At 36.5% G+C, this 23,247-nt stretch overlaps 1 protein-coding gene across 2 annotated transcripts in view; it reads right to left on the minus strand.

Annotated features, from left to right (window-relative positions):
* Nucleotides 1–292: 292 nt before the first annotated feature.
* The window catches only part of LOC138325868 (diphosphoinositol polyphosphate phosphohydrolase 2-like), a 46,351-nt gene continuing 23,396 nt past the window's right edge, over nucleotides 293–23,247 (minus strand). The window contains exons 4-5 of one of the 2 annotated variants that reach the window (XM_069271847.1): nucleotides 11,201–11,341; nucleotides 293–377 (exon numbers count right to left, since the gene is read on the minus strand). In XM_069271847.1, the coding sequence (XP_069127948.1) occupies nucleotides 11,226–11,341 (116 nt within the window). In that variant the 3' untranslated portion in view covers nucleotides 293–377; nucleotides 11,201–11,225. Of the gene's footprint in view, nucleotides 378–9,214; nucleotides 11,342–23,247 lie in introns of those variants that run through there. The other variant, XM_069271846.1, reaches the window with a different exon arrangement.

Consider the following 23,247-nt stretch of genomic DNA (forward strand, 5'->3'; position numbering starts at 1 on the left):
AAAGTCAGGGAAACCGTCTCCAATGACCCGCTAAGGATAACCGATATTGATTCATTACAAAGCCGAGTGTACTATCAAAACGAATCCGGTAAGAACACAATTTAGTTCTTTGATAGTCACTGGATTGCACAAGAAAAGCATATGTTGCTGAGGAGTCATACTGATTTAAAAACCAAAGACTACCACATGTTGAAACAGACGGTAAAAGAGTTATTTTCAGTTTTATATCCAAAAATTACTTGCAGACATTGTTTTTTCTGACTTAGCATTTTGTTGAATTTTAATGTGTTTTCTGTATACTGGAGGTTTTCATTGCCTTGGATGACAGGAGTACGCTGTTGTTCTCATCATGGTCTCTGCTGGAAGTACACCTGGATCTGTAGGTAGAGAGAAAGAGCGAATGTCTGCCATCAAAATCAGGAAGCTGTATACCTATCTGGAAACAGATGATCATTAACCATAGTGAGTGTTGGGTTTTATGTAATATGTCTGTATATTACTAACAGACATCTGGTCAGCCCCCGCTAGGTAGACTACATACAGGTGTAGTAGTGCACCTTTTACGTGAAATGTCTGTGGGCCACATGTTGGTCTGGATGGGATGTTGACGTCATTCTTTCTGCAACCAAGTCCGTCAGCACGAACCCAAACCGTGACATGACCGGGATGGTACGGTGTTTACATTGTTTTATTACAACTGTTTAATTGGTGTTCCTGTCAATTCTTATTTTCCAAATTCGAATTGAGATGTGAATTCTCGGATTTCCTCTCAAAGAGTTTGAAGCAGAAATCACAAAATTCAAGATTCTCTTTTTGTCTCGTTCAGAAATGGTTGAAGTACGTAGTTATGCAATGCTTCTACAATTTTAGCAATGTGTACACTATTTGTGAAGTTTTCCCCCCTGAGAATTACGTTATTACCAATATTTTGATAAAGGATATTCATTCATTCATTCGTTTTTATTCCGTAGGCCTTTCGACCTATAGGTGAAAATAACATGTATTTATCAATTGCAACGTATCAATCCATATAAGGAGAGTGATCGACAAATATTGGAATATTACATAGATTCATAATAGTAATAATAATATTCATATAGTAAAATAATATATTATGAATTCAATGCGTGACAGTTGATAGATTTCAAACTCAAATCTAATAGCTCATAGGAGAGAACAATTTGACTTTGCTGATTACAGTGTACAAGAGTGTACTGGTAGTGAGATCAGTTCGATATATACTCGTAGATATATCAGTTTTCAATGCAGGAACTCCTCTTCATCGGACCCACTGAATCAACAATAATAAGTTGATGAAGTTCATTTTCCGGTTATGGTTTCCTTGTAGTTATATATGTACATGTACTATATCTTGATTTGTTTGTTATTTTGTTCTATATTTTGAAACAGTTAATAATGGGTGCTGAGACTATTCCCACACACTCGGAAACCCCGTGTCTAACCATTTATATACGACTGTAGGCTGATTAACGTGGGTAACCGACGAGGCTATTCCGAAAGCTTATCGTGTAAAAATAATGTTAATCTAATTCTGAATCCTTAATGTCACCACATATGCTGGTGTAGTGTCCGACCTAAATGCTGGTGTACACAGCCAAATTCTCAGGCATTCCTCCCATGGCTAAGCAGGTTATAAACGTACAACATGCGAGAGCTCACCATTAAATATTTCTGTCTACAAACATCAAAGACACAAAAGCGTAGTGGTCAGCATATTTTTCTGGAAGCACTTCACAGAAGTTTGTTTTGGTTAAGTGTTGTCAATTATAACATGCTGTGAATTTTGGCGCAATTGACCATGGAGTCAATGGAGGAAATATGGGTGACCTTTTACAGGTGGTGATTTAAAGTTGAACAGTGACACCATGAGTGGGTGTACACCATCAAATTGAACAGTGACACCATTAGTGGGTGTACACCATCAAATTGAACAGTGACACCATTAATGGGTGTACCCCATCAAATTGAACAGAGACACCATTAGTGGGTGTATCCCATCAAATTGAACAGTGACACCATTAGTGGGTGTAACCATCAAATTGATCAGCAACACCATTAGTGGGTGTACACCATCAAATTGAACAGTGACACCATTAGTGGGTGTACACCATCAAATTGAACAGTGACACCATTAATGGGTGTACACCATCAAATTGAACAGTGCCACCATAAGTCGGTGTACACCATCAAATTGGACAGTGAAACCATTAGTGGGTGTACCCCATCAAATTGAAGCGCCATCAAAAGTGGGTGTACCCTATCGAATTGAACAGTGCCACCATTAGTGAGTGTACCCCATCAAATTGAACAGTGAAACCATTAGTGGGTGTACACCATCAAATTGAACAGTGACACCATTAATGGGCGTACCCCATCAAATTGAACAGAGACACCATTAGTGGGTATCCCATCAAATTGAACAGTGACACCATTAGTGGGTGTACACCATCAAATTGATCAGTGACACCATTAATGGGTGTACACCATCAAATTGAAAAGCAACACCATTAGTGGGTGTACCCCATCAAATTGAACAGAGACACCATTAGTGGGTGTATCCCATCAAATTGAACAGTGACACCATTAGTGGGTGTACACCATCAAATTGATCAGTGACACCATTAATGGGTGTACACCATCAAATTGAACAGCAACAGTATTAGTGGGTGTTTACCACCAAATTGATCAGTGACACCATTAATGGGTGTACACCATCAAATTGAACAGTGACACCATTAGTGGGTGTACACCATCAAATTGAACAGTGACACCATAAGTGGGTGTACACCATTAAATTGAACATTGACACCATTAGTGGGTGTACACCATCAAATTGAACAGTGACACCATAAGTGGGTGTACACCATCAAATTGAACAGTGACACCATTAATGGGTGTACACCATCAAATTGAACAGTGACACCATTAGTGGGTGTACACCATCAAATGGAACAGTGACACCATAAGTAGGTGTACACCATCAAATTGGACAGTGAAACCATTAGTGGGTGTACCCCATCAAAAGTGGGTGTACCCTATTGAACTAAACAGTGCCACCATAAGTGAGTGTACCCAATCGAATTGAACAGTAACAACATAAGACAGTAATTGAGTTTGATGAAAATTTCGCATTAGACTTCACATTGAAATTTTCTTGTAATTTATTTTTCTTCTCAATTCTCACACTTTAAACATCATAGAAAGAGAATTTCATTTGATACAAAAATACATTCAGTAATAGTTTAAGGTTTAGGTTCACACATGACATTGACAATGAAATCCCCCTCCCCCTCTCTATTGTTTATCAGTACAACACTATAGCATTGTCTTGTTAACACCTGTTTGTATAGATTCGCTTCATTTTTGTACATTCTTGGTTTTAATGGCAACATGTAATATATCAAAAGTACATCTATTTCAAATAAAACATTCGATTGTCTCAACCAAATATACAAATTTTCATTAAATTTAAAGTGAGCAAGTGCAACAGCAAGTTCATCCAATGTTCTATCTCAACCTTATCAATACAATTAGGAATATCCTATCAAAATCTCATGTTCTGATGGCCTCTGCATCCTATGTAGTTCTGATGACCTTGTCACCTTCTATAAAAAGTCCTGATGACCTTTACACCCTCTACAGTTCCGATGAAATTTGAACCCTTTATTTAATATGATACAACAATCTCTTATTTGACAATAATTTCACACAAGTAGATCTATATGAATTACCATACAATTATCATATACAAATTTCCTTCTAGTAATATTACACAAGCAAATTGTATCGACTAACATAGTTTTAATCACATTTTTTGTTAAAAAAACAAATGCATCTATTTATATTTTTGTATGTCCCATATTTTTTTTCCAGATAATATTCATCACACTATAGTTACATGTAAAATAATAATGAAGATGATATGTAGAAATGGAAACTCTGAAAGTAGATAAATTTGGACACTCCCTGACTAGATGCATGTATAGTAAACTAATTTACATTTTGTGCATTTTGCAGGCAACTGCAGTTTACTATATAGTTGCAATTTTTTTAATACAAGTACATCAAAACTTTTCAACTGTTACCATTTACAATCCAATTAGCTTCCCCACCTTTAAAAGTGCCTCTCCCTCTTTTTGAAGCTTCAATTTCAATTACCTCAATTTAAATGCAGACTGAAAATATGAAAACCTGTGTAGGTTCCTTTATCAAATTTCTTTTTCAAATAAATTAAGAGAGGCCAGTCCAAATTTCGTTCCACTAAGCGCCACATTATTTTCTTAAATCTTTTTATGCGCCCTGGCCACTTATTGGGTCAAATACGGTAATTGCTAAATTGACTTGCTGTGAAAAAGTCACGAGGCATAAAAACACCAAATTTGTTTGTTTTAGAGTATTGATGTCTTCATTCCATCAGGAAGGAATATCGACTTGGAGAATATAAAAATATGGAGTACGGTATAGAGAGTGCCAATATAAGATACATGTTTTAAATAATGAAATGAGTTAATCACAACATAGGCAGTAAACACACAGCAGCACCTGACTATGGAAATGATGTGAAGAGGAGAAACAGATAAACTGTACTTTACTTGTTGTATAGAAATTATACTCCAGATGCCTGAAATATTACCTACTTTCTGTAGTTTCATTTTGGGTCCTTAAATGATTATGTGTAACATAAGTTTTTATGAAACTACACTGAATGTTTTGCAATAAAATAAAAGTTCTTGAATATAAAATAATCAACATGTTATGACAAGGGAGACTTTTATAGAACATATATTTAATACCTCTGACCGAAGGTAGACAGGCTCTTATTATAGGGAATGGAATCCTGACTGAACAAGTTGAAGTGTGTGGGTCAAGTGTTTGACAATTAATAACAGGCCAGTAAAAAAAGCAATGAAATAATTGAAGAGAAGAAAGTTATGGTTAAAGAGCCATATCCAAAATGATGATTTAAATTTTAAATGATACACATGTCACGTCAATGACATTCTTTTTTTTACATCATACTTATGTCTTCTTTTTTCAAATTTCATATTGTTTTTCTCATAGAGATGTAAACGTATAAAGAACTCTATGAAAACATTTTTAAAGAAAGAAGTGTATTTTATCTGCTTTCTCTTCATATGAATAAAATATGACGTGTGAATTCATATTTATGTGAAAAACGTAACACATAGGTAATGTGGGATAGAAAAAAACCAATAAGTCGGTCTACACGATTGTGGATGTTTGACATGCAGGGTTTGACTGAGTTCTCTCCCCGTCCCCTAGTAAAGCTCTGGGATCAACCAAGGAATGTATACAAAATCACTAATGATACAATCACACATACATTCTATAGAGATGGGTAACATTGATTAACATGAGGTCCATGGGCCTTAAAGGGCACCTGAGTTTGAATATAGAATGAAACAAGACATTTAAAAACAATTGGTCTTTCAGGCTCTTGAAGTCAGTCAGTGATTTTATAAATTTGGCTTTTTTAATTTTGGTTCCATCAAATCTGTGAATTAAGAAGATTTTTTAAAATTTTTAATCATTTTTACCCTACCCCTCTGGTCTCAAGGGGGTTGGCCAGGACCAATATGGATATAATGTTAACATGCTATCTCAAGCTAATAATCAAGTTTGACTCATTTCCTATGAAAATTGAGCAATTAATGCCCCTAAAAGTGTTTTTCCTATATAAACTATAGTAAACTTGACCCCCTCCCCAGGGGTAAATGTGGGACCCTAGGGTCAAATTATTCACAATTTTTGTAAAGGACGTAAGACCATCCTATCTATGAAGAGTATTTGATTCTACCTCATGTGTGAGTGGAGAAGAAGATTTAAAAAATTTCAGTCAATTTTACCCCTTGTGGCCCCTCCCATAGCCCCCTAGGGGTTGGGGGCCATAATAATAATTTAAAGTTTTGATTGGCCTTATGCCTTAGAAGGTTTGTGCAAACTTTCATTGAAATTGCTTCTGCAGTTTTGGAGAAGAAGTCAAAAATGTAAATTGTTTATGGACATGTACATACGACTCACAACGAAAGACACAAACAACGACGGACAAAAGGCAATTAAAATAACTAGTCTGATGGACAAAAATATTTGTCCAAATAAAGTTATTTGTCTGTGTGTATCTACTTGAATACAATTTATGATTTATAGATTGATCAGGTAGGGGATATGAGTGCACTGATGAAGCAAGTTTATAATCTAAGTATACATTCTTCAATCAGAATCAAATTTGTTGAAATATCAAACATGACAGAGCAAGAATGACACCTAAAGATATCAGCATCTGGCTATATATCAAATAATAAATCATGACATGATAGACAGATCTGATGATAGGGATTGGATAAATACACAAGAGGCCCAAGGGCCTTAACGGTCACCTGAGTTAGAATATATAATGAAACATATTAAAGACATATAAACACTATATGCTGGGCCTTGAAGTTGGTCAGTGATTTATAAATTTGTCTTTTTAGACTATGACGAGTATTTGCTTCCATCAAACCTGAGAACTTAGAGGTATTTTTTGAAATTTTTATCATTTTGACCCTGTTTGGTCCTGCCCCTCTGGTCCCCCAAGGGGTCATCGAAGACGGATATGGATGTTAAAATGCTATATCTTAGGCTAATAATTCTAGTCAAGTTTGACTAATTTCCTATGAAAATTGGGCAAGTAATGTTCACAAATATGTTTTTCCTATATAAACTTAAGTGAACTTGACCCCTACCCAGAGGGTAACGTGAGACCCCAAGGTCATATAATTCACAATTTTTATAAAACACCTTAAGACCTAGCTTTCCATCTATAATTATTTGATTCTACTATTTCCAGAATTTTAGAAGATTTTTGAAGTTTTAGCCTATTTGACCCTTTTTTAGCCCCGCCCCTCTGCCCCCAGGGGGTAGGCCTGGACCAATGTGGATATGATATTAAAATGCTATCTCAGGCTAATAATTCTAACCAAGTTTGACTCATTTCCTATGAAAATTGAGCAAAAAATGCTCATTAATGTGTTTTTCCTATATAAACTATAGTAAACTTGACCCCCTCCTCAAGGGGAAACATGAGACCCCAGGGTCATATAATTTACAATTTTTATAAAACAAACTTTAAGACCTTTTCATCTAAAAAGTGTATTTGATTCTACCATTTCCAAAATTTAAGAAGAATATTTTTGAACTTTTAGCCTATTTGACCTTTTTTGGCCCCGCCCCTCTGCCTCAAGAGGGTTGGCCTGGACCAATATGGATATGATGTTAAAATGCTTTCTCAGGCTAATAATTCTAACCAAGTTTGACTCGTTTCCAATGAATTTTGAGCAAATAATGCTCAAAAATGTGTTTTCCCAATGGAAACTATAGTAGACTTAACCTCGTCCCCAGGGGGAAACTAGAGACCCCAGGGTCACATAATTCACAATTTTTGTAAAGGACCTAAAGACCTTTCTATCTATGAAGAGTATTTGATTCTACCACATCTGTGAGTAGAGAAGATTTTTGAAATTTTACTCAATTTTACCCCTTGTGGCCCCTCCCATAGCGCCCTATGGGTTGGGGCCAATAATTTACAGTTTTGATTGGCCTTATGCCTTAGAAGGTTTGTGCAAAATTTCATTGAAATTGCTTCAGCAGTTTTGGAGAAGAAGTCGAAAATGTAAATTGTTTACGGACATACGACGCACGACACACGATGACGGACAAAAGGCAATTAGAATAGGTCACTTGAGACTTCGTCTCAGGTGACCTAAAAACATGTGAAGATAGACAGATTTCATAACCGAGATTAGAAAAATAAAACCTTGATTACAAATAATGATGTAAATATTTACGTAAGAATTCCAGATGTAGTTGATCATTGTTATATAATCCTATAAGGATATGGAAAGAATCACAAAGTACATGTAACCCCGCCCCCTCACCCCAAATGGTATAACAATGTACCCCCACCCATGTATTAACCCCCCACCCGCAACAAATTCCTCCCAACCCACATATCACAAGACATAGCGGTAGGTACATTCATATACAGTAATTAATCTTATAAATTAAAAACAAACAAGAGACCTAGAGGGCCTGTATCGCTCACCTGGTTTGTAATGCCAAGTTATGTACTGAATACAGATTCATTGTTTCGTTTCTAAAGGAATTTAATTATTTACCCCTTATTTCCCTATCAAGCCCCACACATCCTTCCCCCAAGGGGGTCAGGGTCAAAACTTATACAAACTCTATTCCCCTTTCCTCAAGGATGTTTCTGGCCAAATTTGGTTACAATCCATATAGAACTCTATGACAAGTAGCAATTTAAAGGATTTACCTCTATGTCCCCAATTGGGCCCTGCCCCTCCTGCCCCCGGGGGTTCAGAACCAAAACTTATACAAGCTCTGTTCCCCTTTCCCCAATGATATTTCTGGCCAAATTTGGTCATAATCCATGCAGAACTCTATGACTAGTAGCAATTTAAAGGATTTACCTCTATTTCCCCTATTGGGCCACACCTCTCCTGCCCCTGGGGGGTCATAGCCAAATTTTATACAAACTCTGTTCCCCTTCACCCAATGATGTTTCTGGCCAAATTTGGTTACAATCCATGTAGAACTAGGACTAGTAGCGATTTAAAGGATTTACCTCTATTTCCCCTATTGGACCACGCCCCTCCTGCCCCTGGGGGGTCAGAGCCAAATTTATATGTTTGTGGCCAAATTTGGTTACAATCCATGTAGAACTCTAGGACTAGTAGCATAAAGGATTTACCTCTATTTCCCCTATTGGGCCCCGCCTCTCCTGCCCCAGGGGGTCAGAGCCAAAACTTATACAAGCTCTGTTCTCCTTTCCCAAATGATGTTTCTGGCCAAATTTGGTTACAATCCATGCAGAACTCTAGGACAAGTAGCAATTTAAAAGATTTACCTCTATTTCCCCTATTGGGCCCCGTCCCTCCTGCCCCTGGGGGGGGGGGGGGGGTCAGAGCCAAAATTTATACAAACTCTGTTCCCCTTCACCCAAGAATGTTTCTTGGCAAATTTGGTCAGAATCCATGTAGAACTCTAGGACTAGTAGCGATTTAAAGGAAATGTTGACGGACGCCGCACCATGACATAAGCTCACCGGCCCTTTGGGCCAGGTGAGCTAAAAACCCTGAATAGTACTTCAAGATCATAGTCAGCACATACATGTGAGAAAAAAACTTTATTCTATAAACTTCAGATCTAGATACAGACAAATGTTAACACTATGGCACTATATATATATAGATATGGATTCTCTTCATGCTAAAATCTCTTCTCTTTTTATCAAATGAAGCTTAATTCAAAATATGACCTTTCATATTTGAAATGTACAGTTGAAATCTATTACAATAACAACAAGAGGCCCAGAGGGCCTGTATCGCTCACCTGGTTTATAATGTCAAGTTATGTTCTGACAACAGGTTCATTAATTTTTTTTCTGAAGGAATTTGAATATTGACCTCTAATTCCCCTATTGGGCCCCACCCCTCCTGCCCCTAGGGGGTCAGAGCCAAAATTTATACAAGTTCTGTTCCCTTTCCCCCAAGGATGTTTGTGGCCAAATTTGGTAACATTCCAGGCAGAACTCTAGGACAAGTATCTATTTATAGATTTACTTCTAATTCCCCAATTGGGCCCCGCCCCTCCTGCCCCCGGGATGTCAGAGCAAAAATTTATACAAGTTCTGTTCCCCTTCACCCAAGGATGTTTGTGGCCAAATTTGGTTACAATCCATGCAGAACTCTAGGACTAGTAGCGATTTAATGGAAATGTTGACGGACGGACGACGGACCACGGACAAAAAGCGATTTGTATAGCCCACCATCTGATGATGGTGGGCTAAAAACTACATGTAGTTTCTTATCACGCCTAGATTAGTGATGTTTGTGAGCAAACAACTAGAATACATCGCTGACAGATCTTGATAGCACAAACAAATACTAAAGCCATTTAGGCATTAAAATCAAAGAAATTAAATCAAATACCTGTACCAGGTATATAAATACCTGTACCAGGTATACAGTAACCAGAATAATTAATGTATAACACTAAATCAGGTCAATCAAACCCTGATTCTGCCTAAAAAATTAACTTTACTTTTTTTTAATTTCAGTGTTCTTGTTAATTTTAGATAATACATAATTGAATCATTCATTCAATAATTAAAGAATAGCCTTATTATGTAACAATTTATATTTCAAATGTGTATGCATGTAATTACAAAGATTCATACACAGAAACTTGATGATGCTTGTATACAAAAGGTGTGGAAATCAATGATTTTATAAATATAATATCACAACAAAAATCAGGAACATGCTAAATCAAAATACTTCAATTAATAAAATAAATTAAATCTTAACAATGTAATAGGAAATTCTACAATAATTTCAGTCGTGCAAAAGTATAATGTATTGCTAAAGGGATGCTCACGAACTAATCACATAATGACTCTTACATAACATAGACCTGAAGTTTTAAAATCATGGTCATTTTAATTATTAATTAAGTTATAATCCAAATTGCACGTAACTGAGGAAATCAGAATTTTCAACATATACAGTAAGCAGTAGTCTAAATGTCTTGTCTTCATTAAAACGGTGCACCTCCTGAATACCCTAGAATATTTATTACGGATGGCAGAGGAACTTTGGCAAAATATGGTTTAGGCTTTGCTTACCTAACCTTTCCTACAACTCAGTTGTCACAGAATTTTCTATACTTATGATACAAACAAATAAATACACATGAATCAAAGTGAAAGACAAATCATCAACACAAAGTACACATCTACAAACAACTCATATCAATTAATACTGCAATAATTCACATTGATAAAAATCGTCAACAGGTCATAAAATTAATTATTACAATGCACAAAATTAAACGATGCACAAGTAAATGGTCCCCTTGAACTTTCTATGAGACCAACGCATGTATTTATATATACATGTTAGGTATCTAATGCCGGCTCAGGAAAAATCCATGAATATCATTCAAGTCAACAATCACCATAGCAACACCACAAAGGGCAGACAACTCTTTAAGCCTTCACTGGATAGCACTTTCCAGGGTGGTACATGAATCACAGGTTAAGAGGGATATACCCTACAACTAAATATAAATTTAACTTATATAGCAGCATAATTACTAGGTTTCTATTGGCCAGCTGGGGGTCATGTGACCATATCCATAGGTTTCTCTAGGAGTTCCCTAAGGTAGTGTAGTTGGATTGGTTTATCGGAGAGCTTGGCATGGGCTTCTGCTATACTGAACCATTCTCTTGTCCGACCTGCAATATAAAATCAATAATCCATTATGACCAAGATAACAAATTACAGTTAAAATCTACACATTATTTTAAACCAACTTCATTTCATGGCAATTTACCATAACCTCTTGATTTTTTTGCTTTGCCTCTACTGGAAACAGTTTCATAACATTAAATTTTCGTAATTTCAAATTACACACAGATGATTTGAAACTTAATTGCACATGAAGTTGGTTTATAGGGATCTTAATTAAAAATTAGTATTTATGTAATATAAAGTACATTTTAAAAAGTGGAAATTTACTTTAATAGATTCCATAAATGTGAAGCATCAGAATGTATTGATCATTACATAACTTATACAATAACTCATATCTAAGGAATGAAGTAAATCAATCTTTACAACTTATTAATTCCTTCACTATAAATATATATATACTATCGCCACACAATAGGTCAGGTAAATCATATGGACACGAACACAAAATTCTCTGTCAAAGTTATTTGTGATGCATTCATGACATCTTTGTAGTGTTTCATTTTTGACCCAGAACTTGAATCTTCTGTGAATGAAACGTCATTCAGTCGCGCTAAAAAGTGACATCAGATTCACTGGAATGATGCATTTTTCTCGTATGGTGGTGTCATCTATTCCTTGGCTCATGGCAAAGGTATGTATTGTAAAGTAATTTCTTGATGGGTAATTATTGTTTTTGAATACACTCTGAATAGAATTACTGGAACTGTTTGCAATTGCGCTTACACATTTCCCATGGTAGTAAAAAGGAGTACACTCTCATTCAGTTTAGTGAATGAACCTTTTCGTCCGCATAAATGAAGCATCTTGCTTCAAGTGAAACCAAGTAAATTACTGGAATTTTGCTTATGTTTTGAATGTCACAATGGTTGCAAGATAAACAGAATACATAGTTCATATCTTAAAACACAAGTTCTATTTTGGTGCTTGACACAGAAAGCCGAGATGATGAGGCTTTGCCAGAAGTCCCAATTTCCAATTGCACACATATACAGGCTTACCCAGAAGGCTAGTTACCAATTGAACACATCTACAGCCTACCCAGAAGGCTAGTTACCAATTGAACACATCTACAGCCTACCCAGAAGGCTAATTACAAATTGAACACATCTACAGCCTACCCAGAAGGCTAGTTACCAATTAAACACATCTACAGCCTACCCAGAAGGCTAGTTACCAATTGAACACATCTACAGCCTACCCAGAAGGCTAGTTACCTATTGAACACATCTACAGCCTACCCAGAAGGCTAGTTACCAATTAAACACATCTACAGCCTACCCAGAAGGCTAATTACCAATTGACCAGATCTACAGCCTACCCAGAAGGCTAGTTACCAATAAACACATCTACAGCCTACCCAGAAGGCTAATTACCAATTGAACATCTCTACAGCCTACCCAGAAGGCTAGTTACCAACTGAACACATCTACAGCCTACCCAGAAGGCTAATTACCAATTGAACACATCTAAAGGCCTACCCAGAAGGCTAGTTATCAATTGAACACATCAACAGGCTTACCCAGAAGGTTTCATCTAGTTGCTAATTGAACACCACAATACTCAGAAAACTTAATAGCTAACTGAACACATCTTCAAGCCAAAACTAGCTTTATAACAGCAGTCAATAGGCCCAGACTTAGCCACAAGGCTAGTTGCCAATTGAACATTTCTACAGGTCTATCAAGAAGACTAGTTGCCAATTGAACATTTTTACAGGCCTAACCAGAAGGATAACAATTGTTAAGATTTACTCAGAAGACAAGCCATCAAATTGAATAGGTCCACAGACGTACCAAGAAGGCAAGCTACTAAATTTGACTGGTCTACTGGTGTAGCCACAAGGCTAGCAGCATTTAGTGTTTTGATTGGGTGGTTTGGTTACAATCGATGAGGATGTCTAGTCTGAGTTTTAATGTTACCAATTTTTAATCCAATGTTGCCTTTCTTGCAAAATGAATGATAACCTTCTACGCCAACAGTGAGTCATCAGCTCATAGTGTTTTTGAGAGTTTGAAAGACTTCCGCACGGATTACAGAGCAAGGTTGATCAATAACTGACAGCTTTTTACACATTAAACATGTAATTATTGTGTGTGTACTCTTCAGCATTTAATGTTATGTTACCTAGTCAGTTTTGTATGTGTTACTTCTGCACCTAATATGCACTATTCTAACTACAGGTCATTACAGTGTATAAACAAACGGCATGTTATCAAAATAAATCAATGACATACCCTGTCTTATCCAAAACACAATAGGATAGCCCACAGACTATGATATAGACTATTCCATTAAGAAATCTGGGAGAGGAGAGCTTCAATCAGAAAAATGTGCAGACAGGAACATCAGAAGCTGTGAAATTATTTAAAACCAATCATCAGGTCTTGTCTCTGGGGAAAGCAATGAGATAGCTATACATGCTGTATACAGCATGCTGACTGATGTTACACCATGCACAATAATGTTCCACAGGTTTTTTTCTCCCACTTCCCTTCCATCAATCATATGATAGGGTGAATGCCAAGAAAATCAGGACTTATATTAAAATGTATAAATAGCATTGCAGCGTCTACTCTTCAGAGCTTGTGTTTGATATCCTTACAATACGAGGACACATCAAATAATGTACTACATATAAAATATAGTAGGACATATTAAATATAATAGGATATATAAAATATAATAGGATATATAAAATATAGGACATATTAAATATAGTAGGACATTTCCTAACTGGACAGTAATTGCTTTGAGGATTATATTTTTTTTCCAGTTTGATAGCCATATATCCAACATCGCAATGATGCTTCCGCATTGTTCACAAACAATTCAGGAGAAACAGAATTCTGATAAAAAGCAGATTCTAATTCAAGCAATACATTCTCTTGATTTCTAATGGATTTATGGACATTGAAATATATGCCAGATGCTGAAATTATTTATGGACATTGAAATATATGCCAGATGCTGAAATTAATCTGACATCCATCCAATATTTCTACAAACACATAATCTAGTAATGGGAAATTAAGATGTAATAATGAGCCATTTCACAAGTGGAACCAGGCTGGTTTATTTTGGGAAATGTTATAAAATAACTTCAGATAACAAAAAGCTAGCAACTTTTATTCTCTGAATAAATTTTTTTTGTGTGAAACATTGATGCACATATATCCAGGTTTTGCAGTGGTTGTTCCATATATTGGATACTTCTTAGATAAAATGGGGTTTCTTTAATTTGTGCAATTCAAAAACAGGTGTTCTAAATAAATTTTATATGTCTAAATAGGATATGGGGATTGCATATCTTAAAACCTGATTGAAATTCTCAAAAGAAATTAAAACATTTCTACTACTAACAGGGTATTGTCCTATTACAGTTCGACTGTTACAGAGAATCTCCTTTATATCCTTGAGGTGTCAATTCCTACATCAAACACATGTGTAAGTAGATATACATAATATTTAGGTCAATGTCAATCACGGAGATTAGGCCAAACTGGCACAGTGACATGGACCACGCTGTTTATGTAAATACAAGAATTATTTGTAATTATGTCTACTTCATCTGTGAATTTGGTATTTAACAAATCAAATACATACTTAAAGCATTTACCATGATCATCACTTGAATTATTTGATATTTCATATCATACACAATTATACATGTACCAGATGTAGATATCCCAAATGTGGCCTCCCCAAATACCCCCGGTACCTGCAATGATGAACAATTGTATGTCTAAAACCTTAATCATATTATAGTACAGTTGACTTCCAGTTACAAAAGTAATAAGGTGTGACAATTCACAAATCTACTGTGTTTTGTCATAAACAAATACTGTGTTTTTATATGTATAACAAGTTAACCTGCTCACAAGGGGAGACCATTCCGTAAAACAAAACGAAATCCCAAAATCTACAAAGTATTTATCTGTAATTAACATACCCTACAGTAGCTAATTACACACTTTCATTTCTAGTGACCCCAATAACATGTTTTCTCACTCCTTCAATAGATCTCCACAAGAATGATTATAGTAGCAATATGTGTGTAATCTTCTCCGAGATACTGATTACCTGCAGAACCTCCACGCCTTATATCTACACATGAATCACCTACATTATCCCCTGATATGTGATGGTATGCTTGATAATGTTTGTATTAAGATTTTTGCCATCAGAAGCAGTAACGAACTCCATACCATGTTGTTAACCAAGAAACAAATCAATACTACCACCTCATGCTGTCATTCTACAATCTACTACAATACTGCTAACATTGTCTTTTCTTAATAATTAAAACCTAGAGTAGTCATGTAAAGATGGGTGAAGTTTGATATTGAAGCAGGGTCACAGCCCTAGGAGAAAAAGGCCCAATGGACCTAAATTGCTCACCTACTACCTGCTGGTCCTAGCTAGTACACATAGTAACGCAGTATTATATAATTAGATCTAAAGAGTTTTTGAATAATTCAGTAAAATGTCTTAGATTAATCATACTAAAATATTGTAACCTTCCATAAGGTCAAGGTCATTCATTTCAACATACCTATTTGGAAACCCTTCATAAAATGACATTACAAGGCTCAATATCAGGATTCTGAGTCTCTTGGATGAAAAGAAATTGTTTCAAAGAAAACCTTGAAATGTAGATGATGTGGGTTGGGGACACTGCGCAGTGGAATGAGTTATAAAGTCACTGACAAAAGACCAGTATTATGGCAGTACCATATATGTACACAAGGATCCTAACCAGTTAAGGAGTGCTAGCAGATGTAGAATGTGAGACACCTTAACAACATCAACTCACACAACTTCATTCTTAGACAAGAGGCCCAAGGGCCTTAACGGTCATCTGATTACCTTGGCAATAATCATATAGGAAATTAGAGCTGTTATCATATATCGGCATCGCGATATATCACGATTGTAGAGAAGAGACGACGATATCGTTAAAAAAATTATATCTACGATATCGTCGTCAGCCGTAACCCATCATGTGTTAGTTGGAAAGGAAACAAAAACATTGCACTGTCGGACACGGACAGAATCTGATTGACTTGTAAACAAACATCTAATTAAAAGTATCACAAATAGACGTTTGTTTTGATTAGGGTTGTTACGAGTACCCGGTTACGGGTCGGGTTGGGGATGCAACCGGGTCAAAAAATGTGTACCCGGGTACATATACCCGTCAAAATAGGACAATTCGTCTGGATGTACGTTAACAAGTCTAGAACTTATATTAAAAGTATTACAAAATCCAACTCATTTGTATTTGTTTTCACTCACCAAGGATCTTTTCAATATATTTTAATTCTCATTACCGTCTTTTGATGCGAGAACAATCTACTTGACGGACAGGTGCACTTAAATAGGTTATAGTCAAATCCGATAACACAAGAGACCGTCCGAATGTAGTACTTCCTGTTGCGCATGTGCAAAAACATTTCCTCTGGGACTGGTATAGCTACAGACACGCTGGATAGACTGACACTTTACTGCAGCTCATTAGCAATTATGAAAGTCAAATAGAAATGAAGTAGACACTTAACGACTGAAGCTATCTTTACTGAACTCACATATGATTTCATCGAATCTCCGTCGATCAACCAATCTTTCCAAACAACAAACACAACGTAACCCAATTTGTTACAAAAGCAGTCGATCTGTGTCGAGTACCCGGGTACTAAAATTCGGTTACCCAGGGACAAAATTTAGTACCCGTGACAGCCCTAGTTTTGATGAATGTTTCACTTTATTTATTTACAAATTACACTCTATATTGTACTTTCATGATTGGTCCCCCAAACATGACTTATATTTCCATAAATTCCTTTTATATTTTACCCGCCAAAAATCGCGATATTATCGTGACGATATCGTCAAATTTTGACGATATCGCGATGCACATTTTCTCTGCGATAACAGCTCTATAGGAAATTAATTAGATATTGTGTAATGGTAGCCATCTTCGATTTGGGATCAACCAGAGATGTAACAACACTTTGTCAGGACCATGTCAGGAACATTTCATGCAAGTTTCAGCCAAATCGCACCGGCAGATCTTGAGAAGAAGTTCTTTTCAAGATGGCGGCTGTGGTGGTCATCTTGGATTTTAGATAAACCCGCAAAATAACAACACTTTGTCAGGACCATGTCAGGATAATTTCATGCAAGTTTTAACCAAATCGCACCGGTAGAACTTGAGAAGAAGTTCAAAATGTGTTTTCAAGATGGCGGCTGTAGCTGCCATCTTGGATTTCGGATCGACCCGAAAAATAAGAACACTTTGTCGGGACCATGTCAGGATCATTTCATGCAAGTTTCAGTCAAATCGCATCTTTAGAACTTGAGAAGAAGTTCAAAATGTGTTTTCAAAATGGCGGCTGTGGCGGCCATCTTGGATTTCGGATCGGCCCGAAAAATAAGAACACTTTGTCGGGGCCATGTCAGGATCATTTCATGCAAGTTTCAGCCAAATCGCACCGGTAGAACTTGAGAAGAAGTTCAAAATGTGTTTTCAAGATGGCGGCTGTGGCGGCCATCTTGGATTTCGGATCGACCCGAAAAATAAGAACACTTTGTCGGGGCCATGTCAGGATCATTTCATGCAAGTTTCAGCCAAATCGCACCGGTAGAACTTGAGAAGAAGTTCAAAATGTGTTTTCAAGATGGCGGCTGTGGCGGCCATCTTGGATTTCAGATCAACCCGAAAAATAAGAACACTTTGTCGGGACCATCTCAGGATCATTTCAGGTAAGTTTCAGCTCAATCCCACTGGTCAAACTTGAGAAGAAGATTGAAATGTGAAAAGTTTACGGACAGCGGACGGCGCACGACGACGGACAAAGCATGATGGCTATAGGTCATCCTGACCCTTCGGGTCAGATGACCTAAAAAACTTCATTTCTGTTATACAATAGCTGTGAATTATATTAAACAATAGATCACATTATATCGACACACCTACAACAAATTCAATTATTTAAGCATTGAACCTCTTTCAATTGACATTCATAGCCAATATGAATGCCAACTGGACAGAGGCAAATTCCATGAAGTGCACTCTCTGTCCAGTTCATGAGTTGGCATTCATATTGGCTATGAATGCCAACTGAAAGATGTTCAATGCTTATATTTACATTTGGCTACAATTTTATGTTGAAATACAAAGGGATTTTGCATCTATAGTGAACTGATCATTCCTTATCGTCAAGGATGGAACAGCCATTTAAACAGCTGTTTTCTGTGATAGCTGGCACGATAATCGTGACGTCACAATGATAATGACGTCATGATAAGCGATGGAAGTTCATAGTCTATATGGATGCCAACTGCGCTTGGTAAGTTTATATAGTGGGACTGCAGTGAAAATGTAAATATAATGTAACATCTTCCATTCCACAGAAATTCGCATTATTTGTATATATAGAACTATACGTAAAACAAAGTAATCTTGTTGGGCTCCAGAGATTTGTTATAACCAACATTTTACTGTATGAATCATGCAGATCACTCACAAAGCTTGAGACGTACACATGTACAAATGGTGTAACACCGAAGAAAAAAATAAATTGATACACAAGTATTTCAAAGAAAATATGTTATCTACTGAAGACTTGAATATAATGTGAATGAAATATTAAGCGATTAGCCCTTGTCATTCTTTACAGGAAAACAATGTTGCACGCATGATCACCCTGTGGAATATACCTTGTACAGAATTATATGCACTCATTCGGTTCTCGGGTGATGGGAGCAGAGAGTTAGATTACAGTTTGTATATACACCTGATGAAGGATATCCACACCAATGATCAGTAGGTGGATGATCATCACCTCTGATATGCGAGAACACATGCATACAAAGTCATGTTTAGCTTGAAAAAAAAAAAAATTCTTTCCTCCAGGGGAACTCAATCAACCATCTTTTTTTCTTCCTTTTTTTTTTTTTTAAATTTATGGATGTTCATAAGATATCTAAAACATGAGTATGGTAATAAGTATAATTTCATGAAAGAAGAGCTAAATCGTGGTATCATGGCCTGGCCTATATATGAATCTTTGTCCTCAATAATTGACATACACAGTGATAAATCTACGTGTGCATCCCGAGTCCTGGACTCACAGAATTTTAAAAGGACCCATGAAATTTCTGGGAATGGGTATCTATAACACTGTGGGACCCATTGTTTTCACAAAAACCATTGAAAAGGACCCTCGAAAAATAATCGTAGATTGAACACTGCATACATGACACAGATATCGATATGTGTATATATAGGTAAAGAATAGAGAGACATAGTCATTTCAACCAAATTAGAATGTTATAGAAGAGCGAAGTATATACATTTTGACATTCATTTCAAAGACAACTCTACATTTTTTTTACAAGTCTGTGAGCTCGCACTGCCTGATGAAGATGACAGGATGTACATGTATTAGCTACTGAAATGTCCCACATGAAATATTCACTATCTTCCAAAGATTTGTTTTAAATTATCAACATTCATAACATTATAAGGTTTGGGTTTGTTGTTTGTCCTATAAACAGATGCAAAGTCATCCAAGGACATGCCAGGTCTAGGAGATAGAGAAAAGCCAGGTTACCCTGAGAAAAGTCACCAACCTACAGTCAGTTCCAGGAAAATGTCCCACATGTGATTCAATGTGAAAGCTAGACTACTGGCAATATGCAAAATCACCTTAACCACTCGGCCACTAGGACAAGTAAGTGAAGTTGGGAAACATATACAACTGATACGATAGCAATATATATAATAAAACTTAGTGTACCCAAACCAGGCCGCAGGCTTTGACAAACAAAATCACAGAGCCTTGCCCAATAGTGTCAATGTTTGGATGTTAAATACAACTAATAATATCCCTGACAAATATGTTCCATAAACAATCCTATTGACCTATTTTTCACAGTGATTTTTCAGACAATTCTAACAAGTGCAAGGTTTTTGTTGTGGTGTATTGGGATTAAAGATCTGAGAACCCATACCACATGGATTCCTATAGGGCAGTGTAAACAGTATAGAGTATTGATCAGTACAGGTCTATAGGGATCCTATACACTATGGGCAGTGTAAACAGTATAGAGTGTTGATCAGTACAGGTCTATAGGGATCCTATATACTATGGGCAGTGTAAACAGTATAGAGTATTGATCAGTACAGGTCTATAGGGATCCTATATACTATGGGCAGTGTAAACAGTATAGAGTATTGATCAGTACAGGTCTATAGGGATCCTATATACTATGGGCAGTGTAAACAGTATAGAGTATTGATCAGTACAGGTCTATAGGGATCCTATATACTATGGGCAGTGTAAACAGTATAGAGTATTGATCAGTACAGGTCTATAGGGATCCTATATACTATGGGCAGTGTAACAGTATAGAGTATTGATCAGTACAGGTCTATAGGGATCCTATATACTATGGGCAGTGTAAACAGTATAGAGTATTGATCAGTACAGGTCTATAGGGATCCTATATACTATGGGCAGTGTAAACAGTATAGAGTATTGATCAGTACAGGTCTATAGGGATCCTATACACTATGGGCAGTGTAAACAGTATAGAGTATTGATCAGTACAGGTCTATAGGGATCCTATACACTATGGGCAGTGTAAACAGTATAGAGTATTGATCAGTACAGGTCTATAGGGATCCTATATACTATGGGCAGTGTAAACAGTATAGAGTATTGATCAGTATAGGTCTATAGGGATCCTATATACTATGGGCAGTGTAAACAGTATAGAGTATTGATCAGTACAGGTCTATAGGGATCCTATATACTATGGGCAGTGTAAACAGTATAGAGTATTGATCAGTTGTTACAGGTCTATAGGGATCCTATATACTATGGGCAGTGTAAACAGTATAGAGTATTGATCAGTACAGGTCTATAGGGATCCTATACACTATGGGCAGTGTAAACAGTATAGAGTATTGATCAGTACAGGTCTATAGGGATCCTATATACTATGGGCAGTGTAAACAGTATAGAGTATTGATCAGTACAGGTCTATAGGGATCCTATATACTATGGGCAGTGTAAACAGTATAGAGTATTGATCAGTACAGGTCTATAGGGATCCTATATACTATGGGCAGTGTAAACAGTATAGAGTATTGATCAATACAGGTCTATAGGGATCCTATATACTATGGGCAGTGTAAATAGTACAGAGTATTGATCAGTATAGGTCTACGGATGACAAAGGGAGATCAGTCTCTTGAGTCTTTATCTAAAACAAAAATTGGATATCTATTGGATAGATTTGATTCAGATTTTTTATATCTTCATACAGCTTATCAAAGACATCAACCAAGATATGAAAACACAACACTCAACCTTTAGAAGTGTAATGAACTAAAAGATGTTTGTGTAATTCAGCTGCTTTCCCATTATGGTCAAGACTTGAATTTACCATGATGTTTCTGTAACTTATATAAATGCAATAACAATAGTTTTGTTTCCACGTTATCATAGAGTTTTAGAGTGATAGTCTGTTTTAGAGTGATAGTCTGATAATCTAACACAAGCCCCAGGCCCTTAACCTCTGACTTGTGCCACGTTATCATAGAGTTTTAGAGTGATAGTCTGATAATCTAACACAAGCCCCAGGCCCTTAACCTCTGACTTGTGCCACGTTATCATAGAGTTTTAGAGTGATAGTCTGATAATCTAACACTAGCCCCCCGGCCCTTAACCTCTGACTTGTGCCACGTTATCATAGAGTTTTAGAGTGATAGTCTGATAATCTAACACAAGCCCCAGGCCCTTAACCTCTGACTTGTGCCACGTTATCATAGAGTTTTAGAGTGATAGTCTGATAATCTAACACAAGCCCCAGGCCCTTAACCTCTGACTTGTGATGATAGTCTGATAATCTAACACAAGCCCCAGGCCCTTAACCTCTGACTTGTGATGATAGTCTGATAATCTAACACTAGCCCCCCGGCCCTTAACCTCTGACTTGTGCCACGTTATCATAGAGTTTTAGAGTGATAGTCTGATAATCTAACACAAGCCCCAGGCCCTTAACCTCTGACTTGTGATGTTGATCAAGACACATATAATGTGGGCAGTACATTACAAAATTTTGGCCTATAGGTCAGATGCTTTCCTCTATGTAATCTGGATTTCCACCACCATTAAATCTTGGCATGTTTTGATTATTAAATAAGAGTGTCCAGCGAATAATCTATCATGAATGTCAGGAGGATTCTGGTCGACCCATCTCTTTAATCATGGTTTTAGCACCAACTTATAGTCTCCTATACTGGGAAGGAATCTATACACAGAATGGGAAAAGATCAATAATCTATAAGATATTTTCCAGTATAGCTGTCAGCCTGATAATATTAATACTTCATAATGGCTAGACGGAGCAAAATAAACAGGGATTGGCGTAACACTTAATCCTTTTGTCTAAGAAAGCTTAAGCTAACACTCCATAGGAGCTGTTCTAATCAAACATCCTGAAGAATTGTTCATTATACCCTCTTTTTCTCTCTCATCACCAGATCAGGATCAATAGGAAGGCAGATTCATGGCTACTATACAGATAATTATCTGAAATTTATAATATCTACATTTATACCATTTCAGAAAAAAAACTGGCCTTGCCTTAAATGAAATGTAGTAGTAAACGCCTTTAATCTGGATTAGACTGACTACCTTCAATGTTTGTAAGATATGTAAACAAGTGTTATTTGTTTTTTTCTAAATGGATCAAGTTTGACTTTTTACTTCAGGTTACATCTTTAGTAATATAATTCAGTGAGCTAGCACTATAAAGAAGGAAACAGATTCACTCTATCACAAGGAGACAAATATATACCAGTTACCTACATACA

Source organism: Argopecten irradians, chromosome 6, assembly GCF_041381155.1.
Source record: "Argopecten irradians isolate NY chromosome 6, Ai_NY, whole genome shotgun sequence".
NCBI lineage: Eukaryota > Metazoa > Mollusca > Bivalvia > Pectinida > Pectinidae > Argopecten > Argopecten irradians.